Source organism: Vigna umbellata, chromosome 8, assembly GCF_029865625.1.
Source record: "Vigna umbellata cultivar VRB3 chromosome 8, Vumbellata_1.0, whole genome shotgun sequence".
NCBI lineage: Eukaryota > Viridiplantae > Streptophyta > Magnoliopsida > Fabales > Fabaceae > Vigna > Vigna umbellata.
The window spans coordinates 12,712,400-12,730,511 of record NC_142172.1 but is presented as its reverse complement, the minus strand read 5'-3'; the positions used below and the strand labels follow the sequence as shown (position 1 = coordinate 12,730,511).

The window sequence follows — 18,112 nt, the reverse complement described above, 5'->3', positions numbered from 1 at the left end:
AGATGATTATGAAAAGTTAAACTCTCATTTCACTAGAATTGGATGTAATGTACTCAAACTAATGTAAATTTTCTTGTGCAATATAATCTTTGTTCGTTCATATGTTCTATTTGAATATTAATGTGCATGTTGGAATATCATGTATTTGAATGTATCTAATAATTGGAAAATGAATTAGAATATAAACCTAAATAAAGCACTTAAGAGCAACGGTTATAGGAATGGATTCAATCTTCTTGATCATTCTAGACATATGAATTTAATGCAAATTATATGTTAATTTGATTAAGGAATTAATAATTTAACATATAGATTTAGAACTTGCTTCTAAGAAATTAGAATTAGTATGTTTTTTACGTGAATGTTTGAATGAGATAAAAATATATTGTGTAGAATTTTTGCATTATTTGATTCATGAAATCCAATCGTAACGAAGCTTTTACTAAACCATATCCCAAATATTATAATTTTGTTGTTTATAATATGTTTTTATCATTATGAAACCAACTATGACTCTTATTAAAGTTGTAACTGCTAAATAAACATAATTATCAACTACAATTTTTTGGAAAAAATACTTGAAACTTCCATTTATTACTTGTAACGTATAATTGAGCACTATTTTGAATATGAAAACACGTTACGGACCACAAAAATGCTAACTAAACCTTACGGATTTTATATTCCGCAATACATTCAAAATCTAAAAAAAAAAATACACTAGACGTCAATTCCCGTACAAACAAACCACAAGAAAATATATAAATAGAAGTTTCGTCTTTATAAGCTACCACTAAATGGAGGTGGGTTAAGCTTCTATGAAGGTGTATGTCATCTCTCCTACGTCAAATGGAAGTGCTAGGAGACACACTTTCCACAAATAAAGATGTAATGCCATGCAGTTCGGAAACAAACCTTCCAAGGGCAATAATGGAGTTGGAATGTATGGAGATGCAGCGACTGCCGTCATGAGAAAAGGATGGGGTGTTTTTTATTATTATAGGGTTTAGATTAAGTCTTTTATTATTTTTAATCAAGGGTAATTTGGTCATTTTAATATGGATATGGGGTGAAGGAAGAACTTATGGGGTGCAGGAAGACGAACTTGTATATGGTCCCTCCACTCTCTCATTTGGATTGACTAGAAGTAGGAAAACAAAACAAAGGTGTTTCATCATGCAACTCCTAAGGGTTTCACCATCTCCAAAATTTTCTCAAATACATGTAATGTCATCTATTAGGACATGATTTATTTTTAATAAAAGCAAAAAAATTCTTTGACCAGGATTCTCAATCTCCAATAAAATATATTTATTTTATAATTTTAAGATATATATTTTTTTTAATAAAATATTAGGATTTTATAAATATATAAATATTTGAATTAACTAAACTGGTTATGAATTAAATAATTTTGTTTGTAAATATTTAATATTTATTTTAAATTATTTTAATGAATTAATAATCCTTAACACTATCTACAAAAATATTTTAAATTTTTCATATCATTTTTAAATAAATTTATTTTTTTCATAAATTAAATTAATTCATACAAATTATCTAATTAAACATTTAAATATAATATAATAAAATATTTTAAAATAATCTAATAAAAATTTACAAATAATATAATTAAAAAAACTATCAAAAGTAATATATCAGAAATGTGAAAGGAGAAACATCGAAACTCAAAATTTAAAAAGAATCGAATTTCGAAATCCGATGCTTTTTTCCGAATTTTCACGATATAATATTTTTGATTATATATGCTATGAACATTAAATATGCGTTTTATTAGTTATAATTATCATTAAAAAAATTTAATTTTTAAGTAGAAATCAAAATAATATAAACTTTAATACATGATAATAAGGTTATAAATAAATAAATAGTAATAATAATCAATAATATAGTTATTATTATAATGTTCACAAAACCTTATTAATTAGAGAGAAAATATAGAATTTGAAGGTACAAAGTAAAACTCTTAGAAAGTGTAGAATGAAATCTTCTAAAACAAAAAGAAGACAAAATAGGGTTGATTGGATTGATAGTAAGATATTAGAATCGGGAAAATGAAAATTTTGTAATAGGTTTAATTGATGTGACAGAAAATAAATAATTAGATAATATAGTGAATTATTAAAATGCTCTTGGTTGAATTTTAATAAAATTTAATATAAATTAAAATTTAAAATTGAATAATTATGAAATAAATAATTTACAAAATTAAAAATAATATTAAAAATATAAGTTTCCAAATTCAATATATATTCAATTAATAAAAATTGTGTTATTATAACAAAATGTTATATATATATCAAAACCCTAAACCCGAAAAACATAAACTAATAACAAAACATTAATATTCTTATTCATATCATTGAGTGATATTTTTAAAAATGAACTGGACTAATATATTTAATGAACAACATCGTCACATATTCATTAGACATATTAGACTAGAAACCCTGTATAATAAGACTCGTAAGTTTGGGTATCAAATATCAAAAGCTCAGCTAACTTACAAATCTTTCCATATCAGATGGAATATGAAAAAAAAAAAGGTAATTATTGATTGGTTTTTCAAAAAAATCATTCGAAAGATTTAATAATAATGAAAACTACTTAAAATATTAACATAACTTCTAATTTAAAACTTTTAAATAATAAATTTATGATTTTTCATATATTATTTAATTTTTTATTTTTATTTAATGTGAGACTTAATTCATATTTACTTTTATAATAATGTTTTTTTAAGTATAATTCCTTTCAAATTAATGCATTATCTTTCTTTCAAATTAATGCATTGTTTTTATTTAAAACATTTCAAATCACAAATATTCCTTAATTATAAGGAAAACTTGATAAATTATTGACCTTAATATTATTAATAAATTTTTCGAAATAATTCACTCAGAAGATTCAAAAATAATAAAACCTAAAAAAAATTATAAACAGAAATTAATAATAAGTATCTCTAATCCAAAACCTTAAAACAATTCTTTTTTTTCATTTTAATTAATATAACATTTAGATTCACACAATTTACAACCAAACATACCTCCCACAGTTTTATTTGCAAATTAACAATAATAAGAAGAAACAAAGTCTAGTCTTTTATTTATTTAGCTAGAAAAATAGACACTAACGTAGCATAATAGTAAGGTTTAATGTCTCAATAGGTCCCTATTTTTGTTCAGAATTTGAAATAGGTCCCTTTATTTTTTGGCGTCTCAATTGGGTCCTTATTTTTGTTAATTTGATGCAAATAAATCCTTTCCGTCAATTTCATCAAACGACGTTAATGAATGTGTGACGTGGCCTTACACGTGTCAATACTGTCCTCAGGCCACGTCACACATTCATTAACGCCGTTTGATGAAATTGACGGAAAGGATTTATTTGCATCAAATTAACAAAAATAAGGACCCAATTGAGACGCCAAAAAATAAAAGGACCTATTTCAAATTCTGAACAAAAATAGGGACCTATTGAGACATTAAACCTAATAGTAATAAACAAATTGATAAGGATGATGTGTCATAACCCAAGTAAACGAACCAGAACAGACATGACAGGTTTTGCCCAGGTTGAATGGCTGATGATGAAACTTTTGGAGATGTTGTTTATAGTCTTTGAATACGTTTATGCAAGAAAAATTTAATAAAATGTTTAAAGAATAATTTTTATATGTATTATTTCAAAGAGTAGAGTACCGTATTTCTATACATTTAAGATTCTATAATTCTTCATCTATTAAAAGGATGATACGTGTACAAATCTGCACAAATTATAATAATATCTAAATTATAACTAAAATAATATTTGATTACCTAATATCCTTTAATAGAATATTTGACATATCTTAACACTCCTACTCAAGTTGGTGCATGGATATCACACATTCTCAACTTGAATAGAGACTCATTAAACAAACATCTTGACACTTCTTTGGTGAGAACATCAACCAACTGCAATTCTGATCTTACAAAAGGAAATGAAATTATTCCAGCTTCAAGCTTCTCTTCGATGAAATGTCTATCAATCTCCACATGTTTTGTTCTATCATGTTGCACATGATTGTGAGCAATTGCTATAGCCGAAATATTATCACAGTACAAACTCATAACTTCATGTTGTTTAAAGCCCAAATCTGATAGCACATTTTTAATCCACAAAAGTTCACATACACCTAGTGTCATGCCTCTGAATTCTGCTTCAGCACTAGATCTTGCTACTACAGGTTATTTTTTACTCCTCCAAGTTACAAGATTCCCTCCTACAAAAGTAAAGTATCCAAAGGTAGATCTTCTATCATCTTTTGAACCTGCCCAATCTGCACTAGTGTACCCTTCTACCTTTAAGTTTACATGATTTGAGAACAAAATTCCTTTTCCAAGAGCGAACTTCAAATATCTCAAAATCCTTTCAATAGCATCCATATGAAGCTTCCGTGGGTCATGCATAAATTGACTAACAACATTCACTACATAGGTGATATTTGGACGTGTATGACACAAATAAATTAATTTTCCTACCAGCCTTTGGTATCTTCCTCTGTCTATGCTTGATGAATTTGAGCATTGAAAGAGTTTATGATTTTGTTCAATTGGTGTATCAGTTGGTTTACTCCCAAGCAGCCCAGTTTCGATAGTAAATCAATAGTATATTTTCTTTGGCATAGAAAAATACCATGTTTTGATCTAGCTACTTCAATACCCAAAAAATATTTGAGGTTTCCAAGTTGTTCCATCTCAAATTCAGATGCAAGGTATTGTTGTAAACTAGAAATCTCATTTTGGTCATTTCCTATAACAATCATGTCATCTACATATATAATCAAAGCTGTAATTTTTCCTTTTCCTCTCTTAAAAAAAAAGGTGTGATCAGAGTTACTTGCTCTATAGCCAAAAGCCTTCATAGACTTGGTAAACCTTCCAAACCATGTTCTTGGGGATTGTTTTAATCCATATAGAGCCTTCTTTAATTTGCAAACCTTCATTCCAATTGAATCAGTCATGCCTGGAGGAGAATCCATATAAATTTCTTCTGAAATTTCTCCGTGTAGGAAAGCATTTTTCACATCAAATTGTAGAAGAAGCCAATCTTGGTTTTCAGCTAGCGACAAAAGTATTCTCACAGTATTGAGCTTGGCTACCAGTGCGAACGTCTCTTGGTAATCTACACCATAAGACTGAGTGTAACCTTTAGCCACAAGTCATGCTTTATACCTCTCAATAGTTCCATCAGTTTTATGCTTAATTGTAAAGACCCATTTGCAGCCCAAAGTTTTCTTCCCTCTCGGTAAGGACACAAGATCCCAAGTGTTGTTTTTTTCTAAAGCTGCCATCTCCTCAACCATTGCTTCGGTCCATCTAGGATCTGCCAAAGCTTCTTGTATATTACTAGGAATAGAAATTGAAGATAATTGAGATACAAATGATGCATATGACTGAGATAACCTGTGAGATGACACATATTTGCTAATGGGATATTTAACTTTGGCTTGGAGGTCTGGTTCATATTTAACTGGAGGTTGACCACGGTTAGAACGAGGTGGAAGAATATATTGAACAGTAGTAGACTCAGTGTTTGGTGTGCTGGTGGTCTCATGCAGACAAGAATCAATTCCATATCTAAATTAGTATTATCAGAGATAGGATCAGAAGGTACCTCTGAAGAGTCAAGCTGAACCTGTGGAGAAGATTGAGCCAATTGGTTATGATTAGAAGACACTGTATTGTCCAGAAAAGAAGGGTCCATATTTAGGATTGGCTCACTTCCTGCAGAATGATCCTCACACGATAATTTATCTTCACAATCAAACATACCAACATCATGATTATGCACTTCACTTTCATTGCCTCCCTGAAGTGAAGAATCAACATAAAAAAATTCATGCTCATTAAATGTCACATCCATAGAAATATAAAATTTCTTTGATGGTGGATGGTAAGCACGATAGCCTTTTTGAGTTGATCCATACCCAACAAAAACACATTTGATCGCTCGTTCTTCAAGCTTTGTACGTTGATGTGGGTGTAAGTGAACATATATAACACATCCAAAAATATGAGGTGGTAAATAAACTATGGGAGGAAGGATACAATGATCAAACAACACATCAAAAGGCCTTCGAAAGTTAAGCACACTAGAAGGGGTTCGATTAATTAAATAAATGGCAGAGCTCACAACCTCACCCCATAAATGAGATGGGACATTACCATCTATCAAAAGTGATCTTGTCACCTCCAATATATGTCTATTTTTCCTCTCAGCCACTCCATTTTGTTGTGGTGAATAAGGACATGTAGTTTGATGCAAGATGCCTTTAGAGTTCATGAACTCTATTAATTCAATCTTAAAATATTCCCCTCCATTGTCTGATCGAATGACCTTAATAGATGTGTTAAATTGTGTAACAATCAGATGATAGAAGGAACGAACCACATCACACACATCATCACTTTTATATTTAAGCAAATATACCCAGGTTACCCGAGTACAATCATCAACAAAACTGATAAACCATTTTTTTCCCATTATGTGTAGATTGCGGGGCAGGGCCCCAAACATCTGTGTGAATTAATGAAAAAGGAAAATCAGTTTTGTTATTGCTTAAAGGAAACACAACACGATGATTTTTTGCCAAAACACAAGTTTCTCAAAAAAAAAATCAAAAATATTGCATTTATGAAATAGTGATGGAAATAATTTTTTTAAATAACCAAAAGAGGGATGTCCTAACCGTCTATGCCACAACCAAATTTCTTTTTTGTTTTTATCTTGTATGTGATCATTCGTAAGACAAGCCAACCCTCTTTTATGCTTTGATTGTGAGACATTTTCAAGATAATACAGTCCTTCACTCTTTCTACCACTAGCAATCTTCTCCTTAGAATGGATGTTCTGAAAAAGACAATGGGTTGGGTAAAACAAGGCAACACAAGAATGTGATTTGGTTAACTACGGAGATAAGATTACAGTTTAATGTAGGAACAAATAAAACATCAGGAATCGATAAGGAGGGTGAGAGGAATATAGTACATATACCTTCAATAGGAGATGAGACCCATTGGCATTAATAATAAAAGTTTTAGAACAATTAGAGGAAAAATTAGTAAATATAAGATGATCACAAGTCATATGATCAGTAGCACCCGAATCAATTATCCAATCACTACCCTTAGTAACAACAGAAAGATTAACGGCAGAGTTAGATATACCTGACTTGGTCACAAATTCGACAGCAGTAGAAATATAACTCTTGGAAGCAGCGGAAGTCCCAAAATCATGTTTCTCCGATTCATTGTCATCGGAAGAAGCCATCAGAAATATTCAATGAAAAAAAGCACTGATTCCTATATTGTTTGGCTCTTGATACCATAATAAAAGGTTTAAAGAATAATTCTGATGTATTATTTCAAAGAGTAAGAGTATCATATATATATATATATATATATATATATATATATATATATATATATATATATATACACACACACACACATTTAAGGATCCTATAATTCTTCATCTATTAAAGGAATGACAGGTGCATAAATTTGCACAAATTATAACTAACATATTATTTGATTGCCCAATATCCTTTAATAGAATATTTGGCATATCTTAACAAAATTTTCAAACGGCTTAGATGAAAATTTGTTTCCTTTTAACATCGAGAAAAAAAAATCAGTTATTGTTTTTGGAAATTTTTTAAATCAAACATGGACTTATATATTGGAGAATAGGCATGTGCCTCAAACATATTTTTAAAAAAAAAAGTATGTTCTTATAATCTAAAGAAGGTGATGTAATGTTGCATGACTTTTGTTAACCAAATGGATGGTTTTCAAACCAAAAATTCATAATCACCAAATTAAACGTATACAGCCATCATACACTCTCTTTCTTTCACCAATTGCTAGCAATAATATGTCAATATGCCCTCACTTTCTTCTTGCTATTCTCTCTTATCACAAGATACTTATCATTTTTGTTAAGTGTTGCAAATCTAAAAAAGAAAAAATGTTTTCATTTAATTGAGATTTTCAAAATTTAAGATAATATTAATTTTTTTATTTAGTTCACTTATTTTTTATTTTGTTTATATATATATATATATATTATAATTTGGAAGAAAAAAATTATTTAATGTGTCATACATTACCGAGATGTTGTCAACATAAAACACTAATGTCAGTAAAAACATTTAGACGATAATAGCTTGACAACCTAAGATGAAGTCATATTGACAAAGACATCTCGATCATATCAACAACACACCTCAACCCTGATTAAATGCCTAAACAATAATTAAGCATAACTAACAAGGATACTAATAGATAAGATAGATTATAAATCCTAAAAAGCTTAAGAAAAGTAACTATCTATGTGATCTAGGTCGAATCAAGTAAAAGTCCATAAAATCATTATAAATAACATTTGTTCACGAGGTAATTATTATATATTCATTTCTAGTCCCTCCACTTGGACTTGGGAGACATTATTGTTTGTACATCTCAAATCACACGGGTGTTTGAAGAGCATATTTCATACTAAAGAAAGAGAAGAAGTTTAAGAGTATTTTTGATCCTTTGAAGATATATATATCTCGACCTTGAAATAAAATTAAAAAAAATTAAAAAAAATCTTATAAATACTTTTGAAATAAAAAAGTTATTGAATTTCTTTGTTTCTCATAAAGAACTTTAAACTACACTAAAAAAATATTAAAACTAAAGTGGATAAGACAAATTTAAACATAGGGGTAAAAAAAAAACATGATAATAAAAGTGTGTTAGAGAAAGTATTTTTAGTGATGATATTATGGAATTTAAATTTTCACATGTTAAATAATAATTCTATCCATTCACCTATAGATGTTTAGAACTAGAGATATTTCCATTAAGAGTGATACTAACGAATATAATAGTTTATTACTTAATCCTCAAAGAGTTTGAAAAGATGATTTCGATTCCTATCTCTTTTAATAATGTTTCCTCTTCTAGGAAGAATTTAAGTGTGAAGTTAAGAATCTCATTTTTAGTGAAGATGAGTGAAATCATTAGTCCAAAATCTATAAACTAATTGTCTTATAATTGAGTTACATTGTTACAAAATCATAAATACTTACATTGTTACAAAATGATTCTACACCAACATTTAGAATGAATTCGCCTCTTCACTTTTATTAGTACTTGATATATTATCTTCTCCAACAACAAAAAATTTCTTCTTTTTAACTATTTTCTTGCATTTTTCATCTTTAACTTGTTATTTCAAGTTAAGCCATTAGTTAAATTAGATTTTATATGTCTAGACTTGTCACATTCGAAGCACACACATAATATATATATATATATATATATATATATATATATATATATATATATATATATATACCCTTTTACATTGATAAGAGTTACTATTTTTTCTTATAAATCTTGAAAAATTCTTGACCATGAAATTCAAATTTTCACTCTCCAAATTTAATGTACACTGAACGTGTGTGTGTACACAACATCCATGTATGTGTGTCACTACTGTTATATATTTTCCATTGTACTGAATATGAACTTATCATGCTTCATAATATATATTAAAAATACTTCCAATGAGTAAGGTGCTAGTGTATGCAAGACATACTTAAAGCAAATCTTATCCAAGTCTTATAAAAGGATTTAAGTAGTACATTATATTATTATTTAGTAGTACAATTTCTAAAAGTTGAATAAAAATAGTTTAGTTTAGTTTTTTTAAAATTTATTTTTTATAATTTTGTATAGGTTAATTAATTATTTGAAAATAAATTAGCGTAAGTTAGGGATTTCTCCCTTTTCTTTTCATTTTCTATTGTAGTTCATTTGAATTGGTATACTTAAACTTGAGAGTAGATGGTGATAGTATTCGCATCAGCCTTAAACCGATGCTTATTTTATTTTATTTTATTTTATTTTATTTTATTTTTTCATTATAATTCTATGTACTGCATAATCTGAATCACATCAGATACAGATACTACAACAAATTAATTAACATCACCAAATTTATTTTGCTCAAATTTTAGCATATTTTCATCGACCCTATTTTTCAACCAAAAAGTTATCATACCAGATTATTATAGATTACTATTAGATTTGATGGGAGTCTAGCAAGTACTGAAATAAATCTAAAGGTTCATGAGTTCTTTTTTTTTCTTTAAACTTTAACTTTGTTGAGATAAGTAGACAAGTTTATTGAAACGACAGATATGAGGATAAGACAAGATTCAGCAGCAAAAAATTCAAATCCAATAAATAACTTCACCAGCCATTTTCAACTCTCAATAAACGAATAAACAAATTTCAATATTGGTTCTAGTACAGTACAATCTTTTACCAAAGAACATTGAAAAGGGAAGAAGATAAGCATGAAATTTTGTTTAACAAATAAAGAAATCTTGCTTCATACTATCCTATATGTACATTAAACAAAGCATCATATATCTTATCAGCTCAGAGAGGATAATCAGCAGCATCATCTCTCTCTTGAGTACTTTCTTCTTTCATGGCCAACTCCTCATGATTGAAAGATCAAAAGGCCATAACTTCAAACAACCATCAGTGGAGATAATGGAGACAAAGGAGGAACACTAAAGATGGTTCCCATAACATCAGTGTCCCAAAAGCCTTTCCAACATGATGGAGTCAAAGGGCACACCCCTTTGGGAGAGCACTCTTCTTTCTTCACAAGCTTGTTACTTTCCTTCTTCCCTTCACTTTCTTCCTCTCTTTCTCTCTTCAAACCAACCTTGATCGAAACCGATTCTTCTTCAGATTCTCCAACCTCCAAAGGGAAGTTCAATATGGCTTTGCTCCCTCTCATCCTGAAAGCAGCTCTGTCATAAGCCTTAGCAGCTTCTATGGCTGTGTCAAAGGTTCCAAGCCACACCCTCGACCCTTTTCTATTGGGGTCCCGAATTTCTGCAGCAAACTTCCCCCACGGCCTTCTCCTGACCCCTCTGTAGTGCTTATCCTCTCTACTATTGTTGCCATCATCCAAAGAAGAAACTTGATTGCTGCTGTCATAAACGGTTGTACCTGATGTTGTTGATGTTGTTGATGATGTCGTTTCCATGTGGTGTGGCATCACAAGACCTGAAGTTATAGAAGGGATTGTGATGTTTTTCAAAGAGGGTTTGCGGTTGCTTAGATTAGAGGATCTTGGAGGCTTGGAGGAAGATGTGAGTTGAGGCATTTGAGGGGTGGTATGAACTTGAAATTGAAGATCTTGGGGAAGCAAGTAATCAGTGATAGAGATATCAGAGTGTGATGAAAGTGAAGAGTTTGGGATGCAAAAGGTGAAATTTTGTTCAAAGGTTTGCATGGTATAATTGAAGTGAAGTGAGGGAAAAGGGAGAAAAGTTGGAAAGGTGGAGAATTGAATTGGTAGAGTGGAAAATGGAGAGTGAGGGTATATAAATGTGAAAAAGGGGTAAGAAAGATTGAAGGAAATGAAGAAGTGGGTTGGTTTCGAAGATGGTGAGAGGAAGCATCGTATTGTTAAAACTACCAATAATTGAGGTTAGAAGAAATGTCACGTCTTACGTTTATTGTCGTTTTTGGAATTTTCAAATGTCAAATTGACTTGTGTTGTGTTTTTGTGTTTTTTGTGGGACCTTGGTTCGAGAGATGACCCTTCGAGGCTACTTCGTGATCGTGGCTATCAAGTAAAAAGGTTTATTTAATTTCAAGTTGATGATTTTGCGTTAAATGTTATGTGTATCTGTGTGCGTGTCAAGTGTTGCTGTTTCCAATGTGCAAAAAAGAAATACAAATACGTCATATCTGATTACGATTGAGAAGATTATAGAATGAATATGTTCAATGTATTCTTTCTATTAAATTCCTGAGTTGCTTAATCGGACAGGAAGAATTGGTGAGTAGAATCATGTTTACGAGACCATTACCTATGCAACCAAGAATTTGCTTATAGTAACAAAATTAAAAACCCTAGAAGTAATTTGCTTATAGTAACAAAATGGATGTTTATTGCTAGTTTATGAGATAGATTATCATAATAAAGTGGACTAAAAATCTTAAATCATTTCATTAAAAAATGGGTTAAAAGAATGGTCTGTCAACTCTTTCTTTTTAAATTTTTGTTTTCATATTTTATATTTTTTAAACTTCTTATAAATATATATATATATATTAAAAGGACATTTAATTATATAAATATTTTGAAAATTTTAATTAATTAATTAATATCTCTTATAGAATAAATTAAAATAATTATTATTCTTACCCATTAACTTACTTCACTATAATTAATAATTAAATTTTATTTTATCAATATTAAAAATTTAGGTTATAATATTATTACAATTAATATTTTTTCAATAAAATAATACAAAAAAATTAAATTATCTTTTTATTTTAATTTTTAGTTAAAAAAAACTGACAAGTTCCTTTCTTTTCTTTAGCTTGTAAATTTGATAGATTAGACGAAATAAATTAAAATAGACTATCAGATTAAAAACTTAATCCAACTAAAAAATTTGACAAATTAACAAGTCACCACAAATACAAAATAATCATTTTGCACTATTAAGAAACTGTCTCAAAATGTAAAAAGGGATGGAAGAAGATTATTAAATAAGTTATTTTGTATTTATGGTAAAACAAAATTGTAGTTGTCATTTTTATAAATTTGGATTCAGATCATAGTTGAAAATACTTTATATAAAATATTTAGTTACTAAATCAAATAATGGAGTAATCTTGAAATTGAATATAAATAGATGGAATAACGTTATTTGTCCCGAGTTTTTTAAGAATAGATTGATTTGTCTTTTTTATACGGTTAGAGATTAGTGAGTAAAATTTGGACGAGAAACAAAGATAGTAATGTTGTTTTCTCCACTTGTATTATTTCTTCCTCCACCACCACTTATTTCAAAATACCACTTCACATTTTCTTTTTTATAACAAACGTGACTTTCAAACTTTTTTTTTATCGTTCAATTCGAAAATATTTCGAAATATACATAGAAAACTATTTAATTCAGCGTAACTACATATTGTACAATAAAAAAAATTATTATTTATTGCATTCCAAATTTTATAAGGAATGAAACACCTCTAAGTGAAGAATTTCAGGATTGTAGCTTACAAAATTGTAATTTGAACTTGATGATTTTCAAATTTATAAGCTATTTCCAGAATCCATAATATACGCTTAGAATCTTTATAAGGTTTGATAAGGGAAGTGTGCTATTAGCTCCATACAAAACTGCAATATTCGAATCCAACAATTGTGCAAATTCTTTATACACCTCCATATTTTCTTCCCGCACCCAATCAATATAAGTCAAAAATAATCTCCAAAATATTTTAACCCGAATGTTTTTTATTTTTAAAAATAAACTACTTTTGATCCAAATTGTATAATTTAGAAGTCAGTATTGACTTTCCGATTGCATAATCTAAAAATCAATTTTAACTTCCAGAATGTACAATCTAAAAAGAGGGAAAAATAGGAATTATAATATTGATGGGGAGTACAGAATGAAGAGTATGGCGGTGCAGGAAGAATTCAGTGAACATACGTTGAGGTGACCAAGTATTTTTCTGGGCATTGCTAATTACATCTCTTTTCCTATTAATCTTTCTTCATCATAAATTTTAATTAAAATTGACACTTCAAAAATAGGCATGGGTAACAGAGTCTTGCAAACAATTAAATTTAAGGAATAATGATGTCAATGCAGTTAAACTTTTCCGAAGGATGCAAAATTTTATCCCTGTGACGAACATAATAAATAGTACAGCCCACAATAGCAAAATGTAAAATTGAAACCCTTACTATTTGTTTGTACTTTGTGAAGGGGAAAAACCAAAACCAAAACCAAAACCTCCTTGCTCTTTGCCATCACTTTCTTCAATTAAGGGTAAAAAAGTGGGTTTTCTTTTTAGCTAATGGGGTCTGAATTCTGCTTATGCTGTTGCTCAAGAATAACATTACAGTCATTCATGGTTCGAGCATCCAGCAGACCATGATTGTACAGCTTGACCATAAATATTCTCCAACAACTGCAAAAGAAAAAAAAGAATTTTACAAATATAATCAGATTTATGTACATAAATCAATAAAACGTGCAAAACAATGAAGTAACTTTGGAGAGAGCATTTATTTAAAGACGAGAGAAAGTAGTTACCCGGCCAGTGAGCGTGACCGAACAAACTCAGCTGCATGCAATTTCGAGAAAGCCTCACATGCCCATGAAATGTGACCATCTGCAATCACACTGCCACCACAACAAAATAATTCAATCAACGAACTAAAAATGCATATCAGTTTGAGCTCAAAGATATATTCGGTGATGACTTCAGTAAAAAAACAAGGGTTTACCGATGCTTCCGAACAAACGAGTTCCACATGTGCATGAAATTCTTCTCATCCTTGCTCACGTCAACAAAATTTTCAAGCATCTGCATGGTATCAATACCAATAATAATCTTAAATTTAAGAAAAAGAATATATTTCTTATTATTTGTCTCCTTACATGTATTGATATATATATTTACAAGAGTATATTGAATGAATAGCCTATTCTACGGAACAAATCCCTGAAATTGTGGGATTGTTATTCTAGTAATAATAGCAAGATACAGATAATATAACAAATTAAATACATGGGAGCAATATCTAAAATTTCCTAAAATATATTTTGACAAATAGTAAGAGCTGCAAGAGATATTTCATAATCCATGGCCATGGCTCAACCCAAACCTATGCTGATCTCTGCTGGGCCTATATGGCAGTTGGTCTTACAAATAAAGTTTATGAGAAAGAACAAAGAGGTTAAGGGTACATTTGTAGTGCTACGTAATTGGGAAAGTCTTAAGTTAGAAACTTTATAGTTGTAATACGTCCAAAGTAAAGAGTATGTGTCTCTATGTAAACATTGTATTAATATAAACAAATATAAGATCAGCTAGTATGTTACAATCAGTTTCAGTAACTTATAAAGTATATGGTATCAAACCACTCTCATCCACGTTTGAAAAGTAGCTTCCCTTACAATTGACTCCAATTTGGTCACGGTTTAATCATTGAATTGTGGATCAATTTCTTTACAAATCAAATAATTTGTTGGGTTTTAGAAAAGTCTGGCTAAAGCTCGGGTATTTGAAGTTTGAACAATTTGGAAGTACGATCATGTCTGTGGAATAAGCCTCTCTTATAAAGTCATGCAGATAAGTTTTCAAAAAAAAACTAGAAATCGCTCTTTGGCTCCTAGCAATGAATAACTGATAGAAATCACTCTACAATAATTTTAGAAAATAAAAAAACAATTATATAAGCATACCCTTCTATCTTCAAAATCAGCAACATCGTCATCGACTTCATCTTCGCTGTCTTTATCTGATAGAACTTGTTCAATTGTCATTGGCTTTAAGCAAAAGTAAAGAAAAATCAGCAACAAATCTATTGAGCATATGATGCCGATAGAAATAAAAACTAAATATAATTAATCCAAATAATACTGGAACAGAAACTTTGTTAAGAAACGATAAATTCTTTCAACAGCAAAAAATGTTGTTCAAGCATCAAGCCACCATAGAGTCATCACCGCCAGAATCTGACATTAGAATCTAACTCAATCCAACGACCTAATTATAAGATGAGAATTACTCAACCCTTATAAACACTACTTACGTCATTTATCTACATGATACAGCATTTAACACGATCTAGGATGTAATTGAGGAAGCCCCCAAAAGAGAGCACAAAATCGGAGACCTTCTAACAAACACAACCAAAGCACAAACTAATAACCTAGCAGTAGTAATTTTAATACACCAAGCAAGTCTGTATAACTATCAATACAAATAATTCAATAGAGCTCATAATTATGCATCGTTGTTGTGTTGTAATAATATCATAACAAAAATCACGTTCACAAAGAACCGGTACCCAATTTATGATACTTTTCTAGTTTGTACAAATTCAACCACCACTGATTTAAGCAGCTCACCGTTCAGCAGAATGAAAACCTTCAATTTTATTATTTTAGTGGATAATGTCAAGTTTAGATGTGTTTCAGAAAGTCAAGCAAAGCTAACCAAATTTTAAAATGTTGAAATCTGAAATCACATCTAAGCAGTTTTTACACCCCTAGTAAGTATAAAATTGTGTTTATGGTCTTTTCCTATTATTACGTTCACAGATGTTTTATGGGAATTTATTTCTGTAATAGAAAGAAATGAGAATTTTGCTACGTATTTGAGCCAACTCGACTAGCTGTTTTCTTTCCTATTTCATATTTTAGATGACTTCATATCCTCCTCCGAGATGCTCTCTCCAATATATATATATATATATATATATATATATATATATATATATATATATATATATATATATATATATATATATATATATATATATAATAATAATAATAATAATAATAATAATAATAATGATAAAACACTCTCGTTTCTAAACTCCCCAGTAGAAGAGTCAGATCATATATTCAAAGAGAAGAGTCAGGTCATAAACTCCCCTTTTTAAGCTAAGTCCAATATTTTACAGCAATTAAATCGCAGGAAACAGGGATAAAAAAGTACATAATCATAATATAAAAATAGAGGATTACCTGAGCTTTGTGAGAATGAAAAAACTGTCGTTTCCTTAATAGGGCACTGCTGAAATGTTTTCAAAATAATGTCAGATGATTACATATATAAAAAAATGTTAATCATTAGTAAATGGGACATTTGATCAAATATTCCGACACTACCAATGCGAGGAAAGTCTATAAATTTCAATAAAGTCACATTCATCTCTAAACCAGTTCAGGAATCACATATGGAGAACATTAAATACATCGTAAAAATGAAATGACTATATAATGATATCAAATACATTCAACCTACAAATGTTGTTGGATTAATAAAGTAGTAAAAATCAAGATCTTGCTTATTAATTAACACAAATACATAAAAAGTATACCCAAATAATAAAATCATAAACCTGTCACATATAAGCATCCCAAATGTGACATTTTAATAAGCTAAAATAACACATAAATTAGTCATATCATTTAACATATCAAAATAATTCTAACATTGAACAAGAAATTTAGTTTAACCATTTAGCCTCATTGATCTATTAGGTTTCATCTGTATCTATAATATGTGGGTAAATTATTACATAAAAATATCATTATAATTTGCAACATAAAAAACATTTTTGTTTGGAAGGCTTTCATATCAGGAACATTTTAGCATTGCATTTACAGGATTTCCCTAGTAATTGTGCATCAAAAAGTTTCCTAATGTAATATCCCCCGTTTTGTTTTCCAAGGATAGAGAAACAAGCCTGTAGAACATACTTTCGTGAGTCAGAACACTCAATTGACAACTTCCTAGTCTTGGCAAACTGGAGCACTGATTGATCACAGTCTGATATTGACTGGACAGAGTCTCGATCAGGATGTGATCTAATAATTGTGGCAGAAATTCCTGCAATGTCACAGCAGCATGTAACATACTCCTAACACAATAACATGCTGGCAGCACTAATGCAACATCTTGGAGCAAGAACCACAACTCAAGAAATATGAAAAAATAAAACGATGACAGTATTAAGAAAAGCAATTAATAAGCCTTTTGACATAAGTATGACAAAACAGAGCCTTATTGCAAAAGTTGAAGTCTAGATTAGATAAAGATGCTCTGTTTCATGCGTTGCCCAGTTTACTAATTAAATTTTTAAGGCTTAATACAAATTTTAGTCCCTAATTTTGTTAGTTGTGTTCAAAGTGGTCCTCCTATTTTTGAGTTGTTCTCATGTTTTGTAAAAATGGTTCAAGTTAGTCCTTTTGGCTGACGGAGTTAAAAACACTGAAATGTCCACCTTATCCAATGATGAATGACTTGTCCAATTATTCATTACATGACAAGCTCATGTCAATTGACATGTAAATGTTAAAAGTTAAAATTATTGACGTGGAAAAGTTAAAGTTAAGGTTAAAGGAAATTACAATTAGGTTACAAGCAATCCACCATCAAAGCTTTATTTCTAAAACACGACCCAAAGAACCTAAAAACGCAAG

The 18,112-nt window shown here is 29.6% G+C and overlaps 2 protein-coding genes across 6 annotated transcripts in view; both read right to left on the bottom strand.

The window, feature by feature from the left end:
* Window positions 1-10,275: 10,275 nt before the first annotated feature.
* LOC124837920 (Integrase-type DNA-binding superfamily protein) lies at window positions 10,276-11,494 on the bottom strand. The gene has a single exon (XM_047313401.2). It carries the CDS (start codon window positions 11,371-11,373, stop codon window positions 10,597-10,599), a length of 777 nt encoding a protein of 258 aa, XP_047169357.1. The 5' UTR covers window positions 11,374-11,494; the 3' UTR covers window positions 10,276-10,596.
* A 2,204-nt stretch (window positions 11,495-13,698) lies between these two features.
* The window catches only part of EMF2 (VEFS-Box of polycomb protein), a 28,815-nt gene continuing 24,401 nt past the window's right edge, over window positions 13,699-18,112 (bottom strand). For 4 of the 5 annotated variants that reach the window (XM_047313402.2, XM_047313405.2, XM_047313403.2 and 1 more), the window contains 6 exons: window positions 17,390-17,519; window positions 16,652-16,700; window positions 15,362-15,445; window positions 14,401-14,480; window positions 14,207-14,296; window positions 13,699-14,081 (listed from right to left, as the gene is read on the bottom strand). In XM_047313402.2, the coding sequence (XP_047169358.1) occupies window positions 13,961-14,081; window positions 14,207-14,296; window positions 14,401-14,480; window positions 15,362-15,445; window positions 16,652-16,700; window positions 17,390-17,519 (554 nt within the window). In that variant the 3' untranslated portion in view covers window positions 13,699-13,960. The remainder of the gene's footprint in view (window positions 14,082-14,206; window positions 14,297-14,400; window positions 14,481-15,361; window positions 15,446-16,651; window positions 16,701-17,389; window positions 17,520-18,112) is intronic. The other variant, XM_047313404.2, reaches the window with a different exon arrangement.

Coding starts and splice junctions, on each gene's coding strand:
- LOC124837920 (XM_047313401.2), bottom strand. CDS start 11,373: ATGCAAACCTTTGAACAAAATTTCACCTTTTGCATCCCAAACTCTTCA.